Source organism: Osmerus eperlanus, chromosome 1 (genome assembly GCF_963692335.1).
Source record: "Osmerus eperlanus chromosome 1, fOsmEpe2.1, whole genome shotgun sequence".
NCBI lineage: Eukaryota > Metazoa > Chordata > Actinopteri > Osmeriformes > Osmeridae > Osmerus > Osmerus eperlanus.
In genome coordinates this window covers 7,988,743-8,010,230 of record NC_085018.1, presented here as the reverse complement: position 1 = coordinate 8,010,230, position 21,488 = coordinate 7,988,743, and the positions used below count along the sequence as shown (strand labels likewise).

The following is a 21,488-nucleotide window of genomic DNA, read 5'->3' as shown; positions in this document are numbered from 1 at the left end:
TGTGACTCACACATTTTTGACATTCATTTCAGCTTGCGGGTATTTTCTCATTTCTGTATTTTCTGCAATTTAAGAAAAATAATTTCATCTTTCAGCATTCCAACGCATTTTCAGCAGGAAATGCCTTTCTAGTTTTTTTTTTTTTTTTTTCTCCCACTTTTTTCCGTCGCCTACTCCATTCACACCGTTTAAGCTAGAAACACTGTTCAAACTTCATTTGATAAAGTCTGAACTGCTCTAGTGTGCTATTACTTTTCTCATTGATAACTTTTAAAGTTTTTAAGGTATTAAAGTTTAAAGTGCTAAAAAAAATGAATGGGTTTAAATGGTTCAGAATGTTCAGACAGATTTAAGATAGACTATTTTGTTTAAAAGTTATGACCACTGAAGTGATGAGTGGGATAACGCAATTCCAAGCTAGCGCGATGGCTCTCCATAACTAAAAACGGTTCTACTTTTTTCCACAATCGACCAAATTGGCAAAACAAGGTATGTACATTGAGCTTAAAGTGTACATAATCTAGCTAGACAATTTTTCTTTAAGCAAGTTTCACAAAAATTTGCAAAAATTGAGGCTCAACACTGTCATAGCCAACCGTCACGAACAGCCAAACCGGGGTCACGAAAGGTTTACTGCAGCTGGCGTTACTACGAACAAAGGCTTCGTAACTGAAAAGTTTTTACTTTTAGTTGACGATATTGAACACAGATGTTAAGAAACTTGTCTTTACTCTAAATATCTTCTCCGTTTTCAATTTGAAGCAGTAAATCGAACAGTAGGAATTCTCCCACGACATCCGCTCGCTCTGCTTTGACAAATATGTTTTCTCAGTCCACCATACATTAGACGAGCTAATTTTCGAGCACTTTCAATACAAGATACAGGCCATGTTAGAGTTGATATATATACATAATTGTGTGGGCAATGTAGAACAGCAGACATATTTGAAATATGATCTTTTGTTTTAAAGTTATGGCCATTCTAGTGACGAGTGCTTACAACGCTAGCTACGACTGTCATCATACAGTACTGTACTAGCTGCCATAGAACGTCGAAACTAGCTACGTCTATCGTTCGTTACCTACAAACAAATGCTTCGTAACAGTATTTACTTTTTATCTGCGATATTGACAGCAGAGGTTAAGGAACTTGTCTTTAATCAAAAGATTGTCTCCGTTTTCAATTTGAAGCAGTATCTAGTTTACTGTAGGAAATCTCCCATTGCACCCTCTCTCTAGCTTCTTCGGCTAAAGATGGACGACAATGGCCGGGTTTCCCAGATTCGTTAAGAAGCTCTTAATGCTAAGAGCTTCTTAGGAGCGTTCTACGCTAAGAGCTTCTTAACGAATCTGGGAAACCCGGCCAATTACGATGCATGCGTTATTCACACCTACGGTGTTAATACAGTCTGTAAAAATACCACTTTGACACACTTGCAAGAAATGATCCGCTGGTTAGATGTAGCATGAGCTTATTTACCACCCACAATAGTTCAGCTTTTTTTGCAGCAGCATTCTGAGTTAGAGTAGCTAGCTTTTCCAGTTGCACAACAAAGCCACATAATGTGACGAGATTGAATTTAAAAAACTCACCAGGGACAACGACAACATCGGCAACCCTGCACTATGGATTATTATTTTGATGTCATCTTTAAATTAAGTGTCTGAACAGGACTGGTTGTGCAGGCACACATGATTAGTTTCTCCTTCATCTTGAACCTAAAACCTAGATTCTAGGTTAGAAATGTTGACAATGACCAACAGTTGCTACGTTACAAGAAACAAGGAACCAATCGATTGGCCAACGCTCTTCACTGTTCCACTGTTCAAACTTTTTTCTGTTTCTACATCTTTCAATTATTAATACTTTTCAGAATGGGTTTTATTCGCCAAGAAACATCACACAGACAAGGAATTTACTCTGGCAGGAAGGTGCACACATTAAACATATAAGAATCTTAAATAAGAAGTGTACAAGTCTAACTAATACTAAGGGTTTAAAAATGTAAAAGGTTTAGAATTAAATAAAATGGCTCTAACATAACGCTTTAACATTTATGAAATTAAATAAGATACCCTTTCCATCAATCTTTTTTCTCCTTTTTCAACCGTGAGAAAATATTGCAATGCATAACAATGACAGATATACTTTTAACACTGTCTCACCATTTTGGTTTCAAAGCAACACTTTTTTTCACCTTCATACTGCTATGATATTGATAACTGTTATGCAATATACTCTTCATCACTATATTTGCTCATTTTTCTAACTTCAAACTTTTTTCTGTTTCTCAATCTTTCATTCTTTAATACTTTTAACTAGTGGTGGGCCGTTATCGGCGTTAACGCGCTGCGTTAACGTGAGACTCTTATCGGGCGATAAAAAAAATATCGCCATTAATCTATTCTCAAAGTTGGGTTGGGAGCTGGGTCTGTACTACGCAAGCTATAATGACTTTCACCTTGATATTTTAGCGCGGATGTATACCTAGCCGAATTGCACTATAGAGGGCGAGAACGAGTCTTTGAACCTGTGTGTATGCCTTGTGTATGAAATTATCACATCAAACGTAACGTGCAGCTATGAAGCCGCCTGGTTTGCTTCAGGGAAAATGTATTTTTAAGAAGCTTCCCAATGGAAACCTCGACAAGACTAAGGTTGTTTGCACCTTGTGCTATGCAGAATTAGTTTACTGTAGGAGTTCTTCCAGTCTCAAATACAACCTAAACGCAAAGCTTCCCTTAGCTAATGCGGAAGATGTCGGGCCAAGCACTGATGTAGCGCAGGGGAAGAGTCGTCGTCAAACTACTGTTTGAGTGCAACCGAGGCAAGCCCGTCAGCACAGCTCTATCAGCCAAGCTAACTAATCTAATAAACACAAGTACATCTTATTAAACATAATTTATTTTCATCACCAATTATCATAGTAGAACAGCTTTCTCAAGCAGTTTGTGATGCATTTTGGAAACAGGAGATGAGCCCCTGGTTTAATGCGCCACCTGGCTTGAGAAACCCGTTCTCAAAGACTTACTTTTAGTCATTATTTGGGTAGCACACATATTCTGAATGCCTTCGGTGGAATTCAAATGAGCCATTTTAATCTAGATTAACGCCAAGATTACAGTGAGATTTATATAGATTAAAAAAATTAATCTATGCCCACCACTACTTTTAACGATTAAAAATGTATGAAAGTCAATAAGATACTCTTTTCATCACTGTTTTTTCTCCATTTTCAACAGTAAGAAAATATCGCAATGCATAACAATGACAGATATACTTTTAACACTTTTTCTCACCATTTTGTTTTTAAAGCACATACCTCTTTTAAGAATTTTGTAAAACCTTCACTATTCAAGCCATTAGTGATGGGCATTCCGGCTCTTTTTCGTGAGCCGGCTCGTATGGCTCAGCTCACTAAAAAGAGCCGGCTCTTTTGGCTCCCGAACGGCTCTTTAAAAAATACATGTTTTAACTATGAATTTGACTATGATAGGCGTGAAAACAATTTGAATTAAATTATGAAATGAAATCATACTCTACCGTAACCACATATCTTTAAAAATGCATTGATTTGTCATGGCTCTCCTCCGAGTTTTGACTACTCTCTCACTGTGTGTGAGTTGGCTCGGCCCTCCCTCATGCAGGATTGACAGGAACAGAATGTGAGGATGATCGTGTGCGCCTTGAAGCCTACAAGTATTTTTTTGTTGTTCTTTGAATGTCAATTATTTTAAATACAATTAAAATTCATTATTTCATAATCATTTAGTTTTTATAGGCTGTATTACTCTATTAAAAATAGAGTCGGCTCTTCAGATATGCGAGCCAGCTCCCGACGTTCACCTTCAAGAGCCGGCTCTTAGAGCCGGATCGTTCGCGAACGACCCATCACTACAAGCCATCAAAATAATCGTTTCAACTGCTTTCAGCAAACACACACATTTTCTTCAGGAATTGTACCTTTCTAGTTTTACATTAAGCTCAAGAACTATTTTGCGCTCAAATAAAGGCCAAAATTTTTCGCTCGCGCGTGCTGCGCGCTTGCATTACGTTGGGAACTCCGTAAACACAGAATGTGGATGCATTGGCAGGGCAGCTGTGGTGGCGTATACGGGGGCCGGTTCTGGTGGGCCGGTCTGGATCAAAGTCCAGGGCCTATTTTTACTCCCAGTCCGTCCCTGCCAAGCCCTGATCAACCACCCTCAACCAGCTGTTGAGGGACAGATACACAGCAGAGAACCACCACCTCTGAATAGGTGTTACATTGTGATGCTGCTGTTGTGTTAGGCTATTGGTATTGAGTTATATGTTTGGTAATAAAAAGTTAAACTGGCAAAAACAATCGGGTTTTTTTAGGGGGGGGGGGGGCATCATAAAGGAATTATGCTTAGGGCACCAAAATGGCTAGGCACTGTTTACAACCAATATGGCCAGGTTAGCAGTGCTGACTGCTGGCATAACATTTAATCAGCTGCTCTCAAAGGAGTTTCTTTATGGATTAAATGCTGGCTAGCTAACAGAACGACAATATAAAGTGCATCCGTTCAGTATAGATCAGTGAATTTGATAATTTACTGTGTTTGCTGATGTCAAAACTGCCTGCACATTGCAAATGTGCAAAAACTCATCACACCAAATCAACTCAGACATTATAATCACCAACTGCATCATGGCCATGGGCACTATTCCTACCACTCTTTAGCCTCCTTGGATGGTTTCTTGAGGCATGGATATAGCACTCCACAAACGGTACAGGAACAATGTTTGTACAAATGTAGTCTTCTCGGTCAGTTGTCGTGTCTCATTTTTGAGAATGTAATACAGAAAATACAAGACTATTTTACAGCATTGCATAGCACAAAGGAAAAAATACAAACATGAATGTAAACATAGCAAACACCCCTTAGGCAGAACTCTGCATGCAAACGCTGTTTGGTGAATTAGGCCTACAATTATGACAACAGACTCAACCTTTGAATGTAATGACTTATGTTATGAACTAAATGTCTAGATGTTTGTGGTGGTAAGACAATTTACAGTTTTTTCTGATTGCTTAGACACAAACATTTCAAATAACACTGTTGGGGAGAGCTAAGGGGACTGTAAACCTTAGGGGTGTTGTCGGAGTGTGTTCGCCCTTGATGTCGGTTAGAACACAAATGGATCCAGAAACGATCAGACTTATGGAGGTTTAATGAGTAGTGAAAGTAAGGTGTGGTAATTCGTTCATTGACGCACACCGCTTGGCTCATGCACAACATTAAACTCTAACTAGCAACGTAACTCTCCTCTCGATGCTAGTCACGCTACTAACGAGTCGCACTGCACTCGCGTCACTAACGGGCGGAGCTACTGTTTAACAGGTAACCTACAACACACAAACACAGTAGCTCTATAGCCTTTTGTACAGCTGCCCCCAAACTGTCAGTTTGCTCCTGAAAAAGGCTACTGAAGGGTAACAGCAGCTGTATCCTCAGGATCATCTCCCTCTGAGATGGCTGGGAGGACGACCAGTTGTGCCACTGGCCGTGTATACGTCTTGTCCTTAATCTTGATCTCTACTGATCTCACGTGACCATCTGCACTTGGATGCACTTTAACTACCCGTCCAATCGACCGTAAAGCTGTAGGAAGTTGTGGGTCGACTAACATAACTACTGTGTCTTCAGTGAGATCGGCTGGTGTAGCATGCCACTTCTGACGGGCCTGTAGGCTAGGCAAGTAGTTCCTAATGAAGCTAGACCAGAAGTGCTCTGTAAGGACCTGGCAGTGTCTCCATCTGCGTCGGCTGAGAAGTTCGGTCTCGGGGTAAATCACTTGAGGCAAGGAACTATCTAGCCGCCCCATCAACAGGAGATTCGGAGTGACTGGGTCTGGGTCCGAAATACTGGAGGATACATATCCCAAAGGCTTCGAGTTTAAGATGTTTTCCACTTCTATAAGGACAGTCTTCAGCACTTCCTCCGTCACAGGCTGACTCCCCACGGTGGTGTAGAGTGCAACCTTGACGGAGCGGACCTCTCTTTCCCAGGCTCCCCCAAAGTGAGGTGCACCAGGAGGGTTGAAACGGAAGGCGATCTTCTGTTTAGCCAGCTGCTGCTGCAGACCTGGCGACATAGCAGTGAAGGCTTCGCGCAGCTCCCTCTCTCCTCCTCTAAAGTTTGTTCCCTGGTCAGAAAACAACTCAGCAGGTATCCCACGACGGGCAGTAAATCTCCGAAGAGCCATTAGAAAGGAATCAGCATCCATATTGGTCAAGAGATCCAAGTGAACACATCTGGTCGTGAGACACTTGAATATGATCCCCCATCTCTTCTCTGTCCGCCTCCCCAATTTAACGGGAAAGGGTCCAAAGCAGTCCATGCCTGTCGAATGGAAGGCTGGCTTGTTGAGTCGTAGGCGTGCGGTTGGTAAGTCAGCCATCTTGGGGACAGCCGGTCTGGCCTTCCACCTCCGGCAGTCTGTGCAGGTGAGCTGGAAGCGACGGATGGCTTCCCTTCCTCGCAGGATCCAAAATGTGCGTCGAATTTCAGCAAACACCCTCTAAGGGCCTGGATGGCACAGACGGTTGTCGTAGTCTTGAATCAGGAGTTTTGTAAACAGATGACTAGGGTCTAGAACAATGGGATGCACTGTGCACGGTTCCATGCCTTCTGCTCGACGGAGTCGACCTCCAACTCTAATAAGCTCCCTGTTCTCGTCTAACTCGGGTGCCAGAGTAACTAGGCGGCTGCTGACAGGAACAGGTTTACCTGCCTTCAGGAGTCGTAGCTCGTCTGGGAAGCTGTCTTGCTGAACCTTCCGATAGATACGGTTCTCAGCTTCCAGATAATCCTCTGCGGTGTAGTCACCGCCTTGGTTTGCCGCCCCGTGTTGCTCCTGCATTGTCAGCTCCACTAGTTCTTTCCACGTCTTGCACTGAACCACCTTTGCTGTTTGGGAACTAGACACTGCAGAGGCGACACCGCAGAAGGTGGGCTTCCGGAGCTCTGATGCATCTTCCTCGGATTTGGTAGTAGGATTCCCTGGCCATTCAGGAATGAGGAATGATGGTCCCTGGCTCCATCTGTTGGCTTTGGCGAGCTCCCTCAAGGTCTTGCCTCTGGTAATATCGTCTGCTGGATTCCTCGCCGAATCCACGTAGCGCCATACTTGAGCATCCGTGAGCTCTTGAATTTCTGCAACTCTTGTGCCAACAAAGATTTTAAACCTGCATGACTCTGACTGGAGCCACGTCAGAACAGTGGTGGAGTCAGTCCAACAGATGGTTTTGTTCAGGGTAAGCTCCTTCTCTAGTACCTTCGCCAGCTGAGCTCCAGTAAGTGCTGCACAGAGCTCTAACCTGGGCATAGAGTGTGTGCACTTCGGGGCTACTCTAGACCTGCCCATAAGAAAGGATAGATGTATCACCCCTCTACTTCCTTCTGTCCTGAGATATGCAACCAACCCATAGGCCTTCTCAGATGCATCACAGAACACGTGGATCTCTCTTCTGATGTCTGACTGATCCACCTCTTCTGGCTCGTAGCATCTGGGTAAACGTATTTGTGGCAAGACCTGCAGCTCTTCTTCCCAGTCTTTCCAGGCTTGTAACAGGTCTTGCGGGAGCAGGGGGTCATCCCAATCTCTTTTCTTGTCCCAGAGACGTTGAACCAGTACCTTGGCCCTAGTCGTATAGGGTAAGATGAACCCGAGGGGTCATATTGACTTGCAAGAACCTTGTATACATTCCTCATGGTTGGTAAGCCATAGTTCACAGGTCGATGCTTATACCCCAAGGCAGTGGTTCCCAAAGTGGGGGGCGCAGAGACATTGCAGGGGGGGCGCGGGCCGGGAGCGCGGGCCGCCGCGGCCCGCGGATGGAATGAATGAATCATTCGATAAGCATAACATTAGCATAACATGGACAAGTTTTTGACAGGGTTTAAACGAAAACCAGAGGATGAAGCATCACCAAATGTGCTTCCAAAGCAAAAGGCAAAGATTAGAAAATATGACGAGACATATCTTGTCTTTGGCTTCACCTGTACAACGGTGGGTAATGAGGAGAGACCGTAGTGTGTTGTCTGTCTCAAAGTGCTAGCTTGTGACAGCTTGAAGCCGAACAAGCTAAGACGCCACTTGGAGACAAAACATCCAGAGCACAAAGACAAACCAGTTGAGTTTTTCAGACAAAAACTCAAACTGCCGTGCACAACAGTCTCGCTTTACTAAAGCTGCATCTGTGCCGGCAAATGCTCAACTCGCCTCATACAAAGTTGCCTACCGAGTGGCACAGTGTAAAAAGCCGCACACAATAGCGGAGGAATTAATACTTCCCTGTGCTATGGACATGGTTTCAACAATTCTTGATGACACTGCAGCCAGCAAACTAAGGGCTATTCCACCATCGGCAGGCGCATTTATGACATGTCAAAGGACATAGAGGAGCAGCTTAATGATAAAGTGCGTGACAGCCGCTTTTCTCTGCAGATGGATGAAGCCACTGACAGTAACAAAGACTGTTTGTTGATAACTTACGTCAGATTCATAGATGGAGATGACATGAGGGAGGAATTGCTTTTCTGCAAACAAATTACTGGCAGAGCCACAGCAGAAGAACTGTTTAAAATCATTGACTCTTACTTGAAAGAGGCCAATCTGAAATGGGAGGACTGTGTGGGGATCTGCACAGACGGGGCGCAGGCAATGGCTGGGAAACGGGGAGGGCTGCAAGCGCTCATCAAGCGCGTCAACCCCAATGTGCAGTGGACGCACTGCATGATACACCGCGAAGCACTGGCGTCTAAACAGCTGAGTCCTGAGCTGAACGATGTAATGACCGACGTCATTGCTACCGTCAACTACATCAAAACACGACCTGTCAAAGCCAGGATTTTTTCGGCACTGTGCGCGGAAATGGGCTCCGACCACACAGCTGTTCTGTTTCACAGCGAGTCCCGATGGCTGTCATGTGGGAAGGTGCTGTCCAGGGTCTTTGAACTGGGGGATGAAATCGTCATCTTTTTGAAAGAAGAGGGCAATGATCTTGCCCACAAATTTTACTGTAATAAGTTCCTCATGAAACTTGCATACCTCAGTGACATGTTTCTGAAACTCAATGAAGTGAATTTGCAGTTGCAGGGCGCAAATACACACATCCCACATCTGGCAGATAAAATCACATCATTCACCAGAAAACTTGAGATGTGGCTACATCGAGTGAAAGATGGAAATGTGGACTCATTTGAGAACCTGAAATCATTCATTGAAGAGAACAAACTGCAGAACACAGTGATCCCATGCATGGAAGCACACATCTCTGCCCTTCAGAAACATTTCTATAAATATTTCCTGATTCAGGAATCCAAAGAATATGACTGGATCCGTGACCCCTTCAGTGCAACACCACCTGCCGACTTCAGCACATCGGAGGAGGAACAGTTCATTGATGTCACCTCTGATTCAACAATGAGGCTGCAGTTTCAGTCAAAGACACTGGCTGCATTTTGGATTGGAGTGGAGAAAGTTTACCCACTGCTAGGTAAGAGAGCCCTGGCCATACTTCTTCCTTTTGCCACATCCTACCTATGTGAGATAGGTTTTTCTGCCGTGGCCTTCTGCTGTGGCCTCAATCAAGACAAAATACAGATCAAAGCTGGACATTGAAAATGAACTCTCAGAGTGGCAATCTCAAACCTGCAACCCAGATTTGAGAAGATCTGCAGCATGAAGCAGGCCCACACCAGTCACTGAAAAGATGTGAGGATTAAAGGTGTAAGTTCTGCACAACAAACCTTTAAGTTTTTGTTTTTTTCTTCTCAGGGAGTTGGTCATGTTTTAAAACCCATTTTTGCAGAGAGACAATTTTTGAAAAAATGCATTGATAGCAATGTTGAATATTAAAAAAAGAAACCTGTTACACTGAACATAATTACACAGTTAAGATGCTTGAAAACAGTTACAATTAAGATAATTACATCGTTTTTTGCAACCTGTGGCTTATGGCAGTTTACATTTATTTGTTCAAAAAAGGTTGAGGTTTGTATTAATTACAATGTGCAAATATAAATAATAAACTGCAATGGAGTCTGAAAACAAAATATGTGTATGTGTGTCCTGTTTTTTTTTTTTTTTGGGGGGGGGGGGCGCGAAAAAAAGATTTATGTACCAAAGGGGGGCCCAGCAGAAAAGGTTTGGGAACCACTGCCCCAAGGTATCCGTTTGGAAGTGCCAACTGAGCCCAAGAGTGCATTCAGGGGCATCTGCCTTATCTTCAGCTAGCCAGAGCTCTGTACTTTCCGACTTCGCCTCCTTTGGTAGGTGGTTAACAACACTCTGCACATTGCTAGCCCACTGCCGTAACTCGAACCCTCCAGACGACAGGAGTTCCCTCAGCCTATCCACTAGCTGTCTCGCTACACCAGGGTTCGGCAAGCTCTTTAACCCTTGTGTTCTCCTCGGGTCGTTCTGACCCATCAGTCATTGTGACCCACCGTCGTATTGCGACAACTTTACCGCATACAAAAACAAAGTGAAGCATTTTCTTTTAACCGTCGGGCTGTCTCAGACCCCCCACATTGCGAAGGTTAAAAGAAAAGTATTTTTATTTGTTTTTGTATTGGGTAAAATTGGGTAAACACAATGATGGTTCGTTATGAACCTTTGGGTCATGTGACCCGAAGGCAGCACGAGGGTTAAGCAGTTGTCGACGTAGAAGCACCGTTCTATGGAGAATCGCACATCTTCTCCAGGCATGCTGTGCTCTGTTACGTGCTTCTGGACCGCGAAGGTTGCGCAGCATGGGCTGCAGGTAGTACCGAAGGGAAGTACCTGCCATTCGAAGACATCAGGGGGGTCCTCTCTCCTCATGTCACACCACACAAACCTCAGGAGGGCTCTGTCTTCAGGAAGAAGGCGGACCTGGTGAAACATTGCCTTGATGTCTCCACTGACCGCAACAGCATACTCCCTGAACCTCAGTAATACTCCCAAAAGAGATGCACCCAAGGTAGGCCCCGGCAGGAGTGACTCGTTCAGATTGAGGCCCTGATTCTGGTGGGAACAGTTATTATATACCACGACTCGTGATCTTGTGCAGGGATGTCAGGGCTGAGTTTGGCGACTGCCCCGGTCTGAATCAGCTTCTGGATCTCTGAACTGTAGATGGTGGCCCGCACCGGCTCTTTGGCTAGCCGCTTCTCAAGCTGGGAAGGACTGCCTCTTTCTGGGCCTGGAAGTGAGGCATGTTCTTCTTACGAAGTAGCGGGGTAGCATATCTCAACACTCCATCCACCTCCACTCGTGTTGTCTTCGCTTCTAGCAGATCAACAGCTTCTTGGTCCTGCCTCGAACGAGTAACTAATTTTTCATTTCGGAACGGTAGGGTATCTACCTGCCAGAGTTTCTCGACGTGTCGGAGGAGCTCTGCCTCTGGTGGGGCTATGGACGTCAGCAGACATTGCTGTGGGCGAAGATGCTGCTCGACCAACCTCGCTGGCCCCTGGAGAGTCCATCCTAGCCTGGTCAGGATGGCTGCTGGCCCATCAGGTGGACCAAACCGTACTGGTTCGATGGGAGTGATCAAGTGAGGATTATCGGCTCCAATAAGGATCAAGGGCTGGGCATTCTCGAACGACCGTAGCGGCAGACCAGCCAGGTGGTTGTACTTCTTCTGAAGGCTAGTTACAGGATAGGAGTGTTCGGCTAACCCCAGGCGTGTGGCTGTAAAGGCGTCTTTAATGAGAAAACTAGTCTTGGGCTGTAAGACAGGGGAAATGAGGAATGTCACTGCTGCACCCCGGAGAGTCTGAATATCTTGCCTTATTGTTCTCAAGGCGAGATCCTCAGGAGTACCTTGTAGTCTGAGCTTCCTCACCGCCTCTGGGACGAGCATTGTACGTTCCGACCCGTCGTCCAGTATAGCGTATGTGTCAAGGGTACGGCTTCCGTGTTGGAGGTGCACTCTGATGACTTTGAGCAGGACACGGCTGGGGTCTGCTGGCCTCTCCAGATAGAGCACCTCAGCTGTTGTACTGACCAGATGACTCTCTTCTTGGTGTGCCTCCTTCGGGGCTCTGAAGTTTACCTCATGAAGAACTGATAGGTGTTTTCCTTTACAGATGGTACAGGGCTTCTTCAGTGTACATTGGGCTGCCTGATGGGATCTCCCACAACGCCAGCAGTCTTAGTCTTAATCCACTATACGAAGAATATCAAGAATATAATGAGAAAATATAGATTGAGTATTGAAATTAGCCCCTCTGAAGTGAAGGCAGCCTACGAGGTATGTTTCTTTGAATGTGTTTTGTAATGTAATGTATTTAAGTGCATAGCTTGTATTTGCTAGCGTGTAGCTTCTTATTTGCTAGCGTGTAGCTTCTTATTTCTGTCCTTTGTTTTTCTCTGTGTCCGCCCAGTTCTCACGGGTTGATACTATCGAGAAGTAAAAATAAAACCCTGTAATAAACCAAGACTCGTGCTTAACTACTGGAGGGAGCTACATAGTTTATGTACATAGTATTAGCATATTGATATTAAAGGAGTAGCACCGCACATATGTGATCGTTCGAAAGCAGGGCCCCACAGCGTAGCGTCGCACATCTGTGATTCTGAACATTCCAACCGACTATTTTCCGATAGACAAAAACTATATGACAAACGCTATAGTATGGCTTCAACATTTACAATTAGTAGGCTAACAAGTAACACTAGCAAGTAGTAGCATTGGTACGAGTATTATGCTAGGTTGCTAGGTAACAGAAGCTAATTAAAGCTACCTAGCTTCCGTTTTGGAAAAATAACTCGTGGAAGCGTCGGAAATATTTAGAACTCACGCATCTAAATGTTAAAACGAATACACTTACCCAAAAACAGATGTCATGTACAAATTGGAAGAATGCCATGACCGACTGTGATCAAAGCGTGATCAGCCACGCGCTACAGTAGCTCCAGTCTTTGAAAATTCCTGGCTAAATAAACTATTTTGGGACAAGGTTTTCTAACAGAACGTTTATTTTCACTGATTCTTTTGTGGGTGATTTGTGAGACGCTAAACTTTGATAACATGTAGGCCTATGCATTTTCAGTATTTCAACATAACATTCTGGAGGGTTTAACCTCTAGCTAGTCCTAACGTAAACAATGTGAATCTGATGGCACATAAACAGGCTAAATAGCCTCAATTTCAAACATATACGTAATAGCATGCCCCATCCAATTTCTGAAAATATGTTTATATATTTAAAACTATTTCTGTAAAGAAACTCACCTTTGAAGTAGCTAATTTCCAGTTGAAATCCAATGCGTACAAAACGGTTGAATCCCTGCAAAATCTCTTCTGAAACCCCAGTTTCAACAATGCGTTGAAATGGGCATGCGCAAAGTTGTTGCTCAGGGGCAGACTGAGGGGCAGGTTTGCTCAGGAAGAATTTTAATATTCTGTGATGACTTGTCTTTGGAAATGAAACTCTTAAGAGTCGCTTACCTTTTGGTCACATTTAACTATTTTGTATTACAAAATTATTGGAGCACAAATTTGCATTGTGTGTCATACAGCTTTGGTGTGCTATACAAAGAATGTTTGCTTAATCATGTTACACATCTCACATTGATTGCTTTTGTACATGTTTATAGTAAAGAATGAAAGACTAAATTATATTCCAAATTCAGTCTTTTATTTATTAAAGCTATGTTTCTGCATATGAGAAAATTGATGACCAATGACATGCTGGGGCTGAGCTGCACATGAATTACATGCATTGTCTACATGTATACGTGCTGGGTGCAACATTTAATATTGTGTGTGATTGAAATTAATGTAGACTATGGCTACATTGCAAAAGTGTCAGAACTGAGAGCAGTCCAGTGTGATCTCTCCATCTCTGGATAAACCACTATATTGCACTCGAGATCCGTTGTCCTGCGACCAAAGAGCGACTAACGGCAACTTAACCCATGGTACCAAAATTAATGTATCCAGCCGACCAAGGTACAACGTCACGGCAACGTTGTCCACGGGACCAAAAAATAACGTAACCAGCTGACCAAGGTCCGACGTCGCGGCAACGTTGTCCACGGGTCTAAAAATAAGGTAACCAGCCGACCAAGGTACAACGTTGCGGCAACGTTGTCCATGGGACCAAAAAATAACGTAACCAGCCGACCAAGGTACAACGTCGCGGCAACGTTGCCCACGGGTCTAAAAATAACGTAACCAGCCGACCAAGGTACGACGTTGCGGCAACGTTGTCCATGGGACCAAAAAATAACGTAACCAGCGGCAACGTTGTCCATGGGACCAAAAAATAACGTAACCAGCCGACCAAGGTACAACGTCGCGGCAACGTTGCCCACGGGTCTAAAAATAACGTAACCAGCCGACCAAGGTACGACGTCGTGGCAACGTTGTCCATGGGACCAACTGGCAACATTCCCTTTATAACGTTGCTACGACGTTGCCACAACGTTGCCAGAAGGTAACGTCGCGGGTTACCAACTGAGCACTTACTGGCAACGTTGCCGCAACGTCATGTTAGCTGGGTAGGCCTACGGTATTTAATGCAGGAGTTTTTCTTTTAAAATATTGTCTGCCACACTAATGTGCAATTTCCCTTTCCTATAGCCTACTCTAATTTATCTTGGCTGGTTTAGATGCATTAAGATTTATTCCTTTAGAATATGATAAATGTTTGTTTGTTTCACTGAACGAGATTCAAAGAACCTAGTCAGTAAAATGATCCAAACTTCCCATAACTAACACACACAGAGATTCCTGGCATTATTAGAGATTATACAGAAAAGGGAAACAGCTGCTCTCAAAGAAATCTGTCAACAAATCAGTTTTACACGCATCAACTAAAACCATTTGTACAAATTATTTTCGACTTCATAATATTCGTAAGTACAATATCCACTATATAGAATATTTGGGCATTAGTCAAACTTTGTGGAAAATTACTATAAAAGGTGAACCACTGATAGGTTAATACATTTTTGAACAACACATTAGAAACAGGTTAATACATTTTTGAACAACACATTAGAAACAGCATTATGACATTAAATCAAAGTTGGTCAGTGGGAGCAACAGAACATTTTTTAAGATTGAGAAAGTTCCTCTTCCTGTTGGCGATGGCCATATTGCCTTGCGGCTCTGGTGGGATGCGAAACACAAACACCCTCTCGCCAGTAGTGGGAATGTCCATTAGAGTGTTGGAAGAGCTTGATGTACCAGGTAACTCACATGGGCTAAACAGAGTCTCATCTACTGCTCCTCCAGCTGAAATGACAACAGAGTCTTTGAGCTGCTCTGAGGCAATCATTCCGGTCAGGACTGGTTTATGAGAGGGTTGCTGTGTGTTGGGTACAGCCCCTTTCTCTCTCTTTTCCTGGACGAGTACTGCCATAACATCTTGCAAGGCTTCTCCTTGTGGATTGGGGAACAGCTTCTCCAGCAGGCACTGCCTCTTCTCCTTGAACCTGAGACATTCAAGAGGACAAAGGAGTTGTTGTTTGCGTCAAATTGGTTTCCTCATGCATTTGCAGATAAACTGGCAAGTGAAAATCACACTTATTTTGTAATAAGAACATGGAATTTGTTAGCATGTTAATAGTCCGACATAACAAGACCACATGTGTACAGTAGTCTAATACTCACCCTTGGCTAATGTAAACTCAAAAAAAGTTTGGAAACGTTATTTCGGTCGATTATTCCTCTCCTTCAATAATACCAATTGGTATTGTATTTTATATCGTTGGAAAGCCTGATTAGTCACCTTTACAACGAGGTACAACTTGTAAGGATCGTGCATTCGTGGAATGAGCAACACAGCTAACCATGTGGGTAGCGGCCCAAATTTTTTTGCCAAAATCCCCTGCAATATTCTTCTGGGAACTATGCTAATACATGTAACAGTCTCATTCACTAATTAGTTTGCTTACGCTCACCTGATTCTGTCTTTGTCGGCAATAGGGTGTAATGCATTACTGCACACCATACCCTCCCATAGTTGAACTATAATCGATCTGCTTGCTTCCTCCGGCCACCTGGTGGAAGAAATGGATAGATGATCACTGCCTCATTCAGCCAAGCTGCATAAACCGGGCAAGTTAGAAAGATATTCTGTATCATATTCGCTTCCAGTTCCTAATGTCAATATGACGAGGGTGAATACCAAAAACACCTTATTCACCTGGTACACAATAATAATAAAAACATTTTAAAAGGTTATGCAGCCAACTCAAAATCAAAGGAGAATAAAGGAGCTGACGGACACCCAACAAAGATGCATATTGTTCCACTTAAGGTTTTTCCTCTTCTCTGGCTAGACAACCATGGTCCCAGGTGACCTCATACATGGAGCATTATTCAAGTACAGGGTCCAAACCCACATCAGCCAGAAGTTGACAGTAAGTAGGGAGTCAGGTGGCTGAGCGGTGAGGGAATCGGGCTAGTAATCCGAAGGTTGCCAGTTCGATTCACGGTCATGCCAACTGACGTTGTGTCCTTGGGCAAGGCACTTCACCCTACTTGCCTCGGGGGAATGTCCCTGTACTTACTGTAAGTCGCTCTGGATAAGAGCGTCTGCTAAATGACTAAATGTAAGTGTTCTACAAGGCTTGGCCAATGCATCACCCAGCAGATGTATGATGGATGTACAATGGGCTACACAATGATTCTTTACTTTTTTCTGTAAAAACTGATGCTTTGGAGTGTCTGCGGCTTTGGCTGTGCAATCAGAACGAGAAGGCATAGGACGTAACATGTCTGAGTAAGTTTAAGTTATTTTCTGTCCCAGCAGCTTATGTTTGTGATTTAGGTTAACTCGAACTGGGAGCCGTTAATGCCTGCTATTGTAATATTAATACAATTAGTATTTTTGTTCACAATCAAAAAATATTTTCCAGATGTGGAGAATGTCGGTGAGTCTACCTTGTAGTCGTGGAGACTGGTGTTCTCAAGGATCAAAAAACATTGTGCAATTCTTTTTTTTCTTAAGTGCCATTAGTGCATGAAAAAATCAATGTGGTTTTGCAATAGCATGACAATGATATATGATCTCAGAGTTTATAGATTTATAGATGTAGCAGTCTCATCCGACCACATCAGTCATCCTTGGTATCTACATAAACCTAAAGTTATAAAACAATCATTCAACTATATTTTGTAACTGTACAAAAAGACGTCCAGAACAAAAATTTGAACATTCTTGTGAACCAGCCTAAAACCAGTTCACACCTACAGTAAGTATGGATGGAAGAGGGGGAGATGGGATGACCCAACTTTCCCCTTTTTACCAATCACCTTCTGACCTCAGACACAGGACTCCTCCTGTACATTGAACTCTAAGATGACAATCCATCTTTGAGTCCACCTATGCCACTATGATGGCGCTGTCAGGATTAGCATTACAAAGGATCACACCAAGTCACGCTTCTAACCTGAGTTTCCCAAACAACAGGAAGGATGGATGAGCATCATCAGAACTGTTTACAAAGTAATTCCAAAACACAATTCTCATTGCAAACTCTGACTGAAATAATGCAGACTCCGTCTCACAATCTTTGGAGCAAAATAATTTGGATATTCATCCAAGATCTTCTTCAAATGAGCCCTCACACTCAACAGAGGGCTCACATTGATCAGCCCTGATCAAACATAACTACAATCTAACACACTCTTCTTCTCATAGCACTGGCGTGAGCTATCTTTCTGATTTGTAATTGTAAAGGAAATTAAACATTTATTGCACATAATCTGAATTTAGATTCCAATACTAGCCTCAACTCCATTGTCTTGACCCAAGCAATATTTTCTGTCTTTCTCTAAATTAGACCATTTAATTCATTTTTAAATACTTAAATAAATCCTTTGTAAATATGATTTGATGTGTTTATCATTGAAATGATCTGTTCTACACATTTCTTTTTTAAATCGATACTATATTCTAAATAAATTTCACTCATTCTTAACACCCACACCCTGCTACGATGTCTGCATTACACAAGGTTGTAATGCAGACATAACATCTTGATTGGAGAGTAAATGAACCAATAACCTATTTTTCTAGGTCATTTTGAATCCAAAATGAGTTATCATGACTAGTCCCCCCAAACAATTCTTATACCTGGTCTTCGAAATTATATTCTTTATGGTCTTATTAGACAGTGATAAAGAATAAAGATGATTAAGGTAGTCTCTCATTTAGTTTGAAACCAAAATAACCAATCCCACACATATTAAATCATTATATTTCTTCGGTCAGTCTTATCAAGCTTTAGAAATATGAAACAAACTGGTTTGAATTTAGCAGCATCAATTATTCAACTGCTCTCATTTACAGGCACATTTGGAAATATCTGGTGAGTTGTTCAGAGCACTCAACAGCAATCTAGATCCAAGGCAAAGAAAATTGCCTGTCAAGACAAGTTTAAATAACAACTGTCTCACAAGATACTCAATAACCAGACGTCCAGTAATAACCATTGACAAGGTATGGCAAACTGTGACCTGACACATTGGAAGCATAGCATTTTTCATCTGTTTTGTAGCAGTTCTTACACTGTGTTTTCTTGCTCCATGTTGGGCGAGACGAGGGCTTGTTTGGGACAGAGGGCATTTATGATGGAGAGGAGCTCAGACTCTGGCAGAGTGGGGAGGAGGAGGCGCAGGGCTTTCAGGAGAACCTCAATGGACACTTGACTTTGCTTCACCAGCAGCGCTACAAACTCTAGATCCTGGGGAAAAAAATGTGATCCCAGTTTTAAGGGTTGGCCTCTGGGATGCTACTTGATGAATGATTCTCACTTGCAACAGCCTTAAAGGGGTCATTGACTGCAAAACCAAATTTACCTTGTCATAGTTGAATAACGACAGTTCGGTGGGTAAAATGGACATGCAGTGAACCTCAAATCCCATTGACACCTCTTTCCTATAAAAATCTCACAATTAAAAAATGTAGCTGTAAAACGGTTGGTTTCCAAAAAGCCAAAAAAGGTAGAGCCACCGAACTGACGTCAGTTCGGTGGCTCTACCTTTTTTGGCTCTGGTCTGTACCTTTGTCACACCCCAATCTCAGAGTTCACGTAGATCTCTGACACTAGTTTACCTGCGCGCTGCTCTGTGTACTTCCACGGGAATTACAAAGAAGAAAGTTTGGAAGTTTTTCAAGGATATTGAAAATGGACCACAGTCGTAAATGCAGTGTTCCAGGCTGTACAGGGAATGCTGACACTTTTCATAATCTTCCCAAGGAACCAAACACACGACGGGCATGGCTGATGTTTGTCTATGAGAAGATCCCTGTGAAGTTAGACACTCAATTATTAATTTGCTCAAACCATTTCACCAAAGAGCTGTAACGTTACCCACCTAAGTCGATCCTGTTTGCTTCGACAACAGAAGTCAATCTGTTGAAAACAGTGTTGTGTAGACACAATAGATTTATTTGCACGTTTTTATTTCAAATCTCGACCTTCGATGTTTCAGTGAGTGCTGTTGGCCATATTGCGTGTTTGCTCCGCAGCTTCACTCGTTGTAAACCAACCAATCAGCGCACAGCTCATCTAAATATTCATGAGCATACCATAAAAGGAGAAAACAGCTCGTTTCCTTATAGGGCTATTTCACAGGGCCATTTTGAACCAATGTTACATACCCTATTCGGAGACCTTAAGGAACAGTGTGAAATACCCTATAAAATCAGTCAATGACCCCTTTAATGAATACAACAAATGTTTTGCCAATTAGGAAAAATTTCCAAATGTTATAATTTGGGGTAGGGGTTGTATACTGGTTGAGGGTCAGGTCACCTGATCACAGTTAGCATACAGCCACTTTAGCTCCAGCTGTTCCTTTAGATCCTCCATGGCTTGACTCCTGGCACTTGACTCTTGTAACCTGAAAGACAGACATTAAGATGCCCTAAGTGGTGTAGTAACAATGTACAAACTCCCATTGCCAATAAAACAGCACTGAGTCTTCTCCTTAACCTCTCTAATAATGCCAGGAATCTGTGTGTGTGTGTGTGTGTGTGTGTGTGTCTGTGCATTTTTTACAATGGGATTTTAGGGCAGCGAGTTTACCACAATTATCTTGAGCATTATCTCCTATCATTTTTATAAAACAATGGAGCTCAGTGTTTATAAAACAATGGAGCTCAGTGCCACATTTGACATTGTTTGGATATGCATTTAGAAATGTTCAAAAAATTATTTGCCCCCAGTTTGGCAGAGTATCTTTTTCGACCATATTGAGCTTGCACTATTACACTACCAAAATTGATTAAATGCTTTGTTCCCTCAAAATTCTACACACAATACCCCATAATTATTTTTATTATTTTTTTGCTAATTGAAAACAATCACATGTACATAAGTATTCACAGCCTGTTTCCACTGATCATCCTCGAGATGTTTCTATTACTTGATTGGAGTCCATCTGTGGTAAATTCAGTTGATTGGACATGATTTGGAAAGGCACACACCTGTCTAAAGATCCCATAGTTGAAAGAGCATGACTAGCTCCAGCTAACTAAGAAAAAGTCAATATTTAGAGTGGATGGTCTATTTCAGTAGATATAGCTGGAAGGTTATTAGCTACAATTAGTTAGCAGTGCTGACTGCTAGCATAACATTGAACCAGCTGCTTTCAGGCAGGGTAAAAAATAGCTAGCTTGCGAAGCTAGCTATTTTAGCTTCTGTTTGACACAATTCAAACCAAAATATCCCACCCCTTCCCTTCAAAACCACTCCCACAAATCGACAGTAACGCGCATTGAGTGCAGGGGCAGAGTTTGCGCACGTGGGTAGGTAGACGGACAGGTAGCCCGTCTAATCAATAGTCAGGGTACCCCTTAATGATTGGTCGTGTTTATTACAGTATTGCGACGGCCACAGATGTTTTAGATATAACCTTTAGATATATTGGTTGCTATCAAGACGTAAAGTTATTTTCGGCAAATATGACAAAAAGTGCTACTCAGCAACATTGCCTACCCTGCCTTTAACAGAACGACAAGGCCATAGTCATGGAGTCAACATTGGGGGGGACAAATTACATTTTTTATGATAATTTCGGACAGCTTGTGTGGTTGCCTGTCGTAGCGTAGCACATTTATATTTATATATCAATATATTGGGGGGGACATTTTGACCAGATTTGAATATCGGGGGGGGGACGTGTCCCCCCGAATATGTATGATAATTACGGCCTATTATGATTAAGTCAGTGTTTCCTCTAGGATTTTTTTTGGGGGGCAGGTCTGTCCGAACCCTATTTCCCCTAAATCAATAAGGTTAGGCTGCTTAAAGACACCTTCCACTCATAATGTTCTAAATGGCATAAATGCTGCCAATTAATAATTGACAGTGGAGGAGGAATTGGATTTAGAGGAGGAGGAATTATTAACAGTATTGCTGTTAGCAATAGAGCAGGGGAAAACAGCGCTCGCTGAAAATTCGAACAATGAAGTCAACGACGCGTGCCGTCTATATCTAGCCAATC

At 42.8% G+C, this 21,488-nt stretch overlaps 2 protein-coding genes across 8 annotated transcripts in view; one reads left to right on the top strand and one right to left on the bottom strand.

The window, feature by feature from the left end:
• Nucleotides 1-8,413: 8,413 nt before the first annotated feature.
• On the top strand, nt 8,414-9,652 carry LOC134035104 (zinc finger BED domain-containing protein 5-like). Its single transcript, XM_062480340.1, has one exon. The coding sequence runs from the start codon at nt 8,414-8,416 to the stop codon at nt 9,650-9,652; it is 1,239 nt and encodes a 412-aa protein (XP_062336324.1).
• Nucleotides 9,653-13,660: 4,008 nt separating this feature from the next.
• The window catches only part of LOC134017258 (limbin-like), a 38,531-nt gene continuing 30,703 nt past the window's right edge, over nt 13,661-21,488 (bottom strand). For 2 of the 7 annotated variants that reach the window (XM_062456701.1, XM_062456710.1), the window contains exons 20-24: nt 19,796-19,883; nt 18,546-18,721; nt 15,932-16,030; nt 15,034-15,463; nt 13,662-14,999 (exon numbers count right to left, since the gene is read on the bottom strand). In XM_062456701.1, coding sequence (XP_062312685.1) covers nt 15,049-15,463; nt 15,932-16,030; nt 18,546-18,721; nt 19,796-19,883 — 778 coding nt within the window. In that variant the 3' untranslated portion in view covers nt 13,662-14,999; nt 15,034-15,048. Of the gene's footprint in view, nt 15,000-15,033; nt 15,464-15,931; nt 16,031-18,545; nt 18,722-19,105; nt 19,287-19,355; nt 19,394-19,795; nt 19,884-21,488 lie in introns of those variants that run through there. The other 5 variants (XM_062456720.1, XM_062456754.1, XM_062456738.1 and 2 more) reach the window with 5 other exon arrangements.

Excerpts from the sequence above, each read along its gene's own strand:
- LOC134035104 (XM_062480340.1), top strand. The coding sequence starts at position 8,414 with ATGTCAAAGGACATAGAGGAGCAGCTTAATGATAAAGTGCGTGACAGC.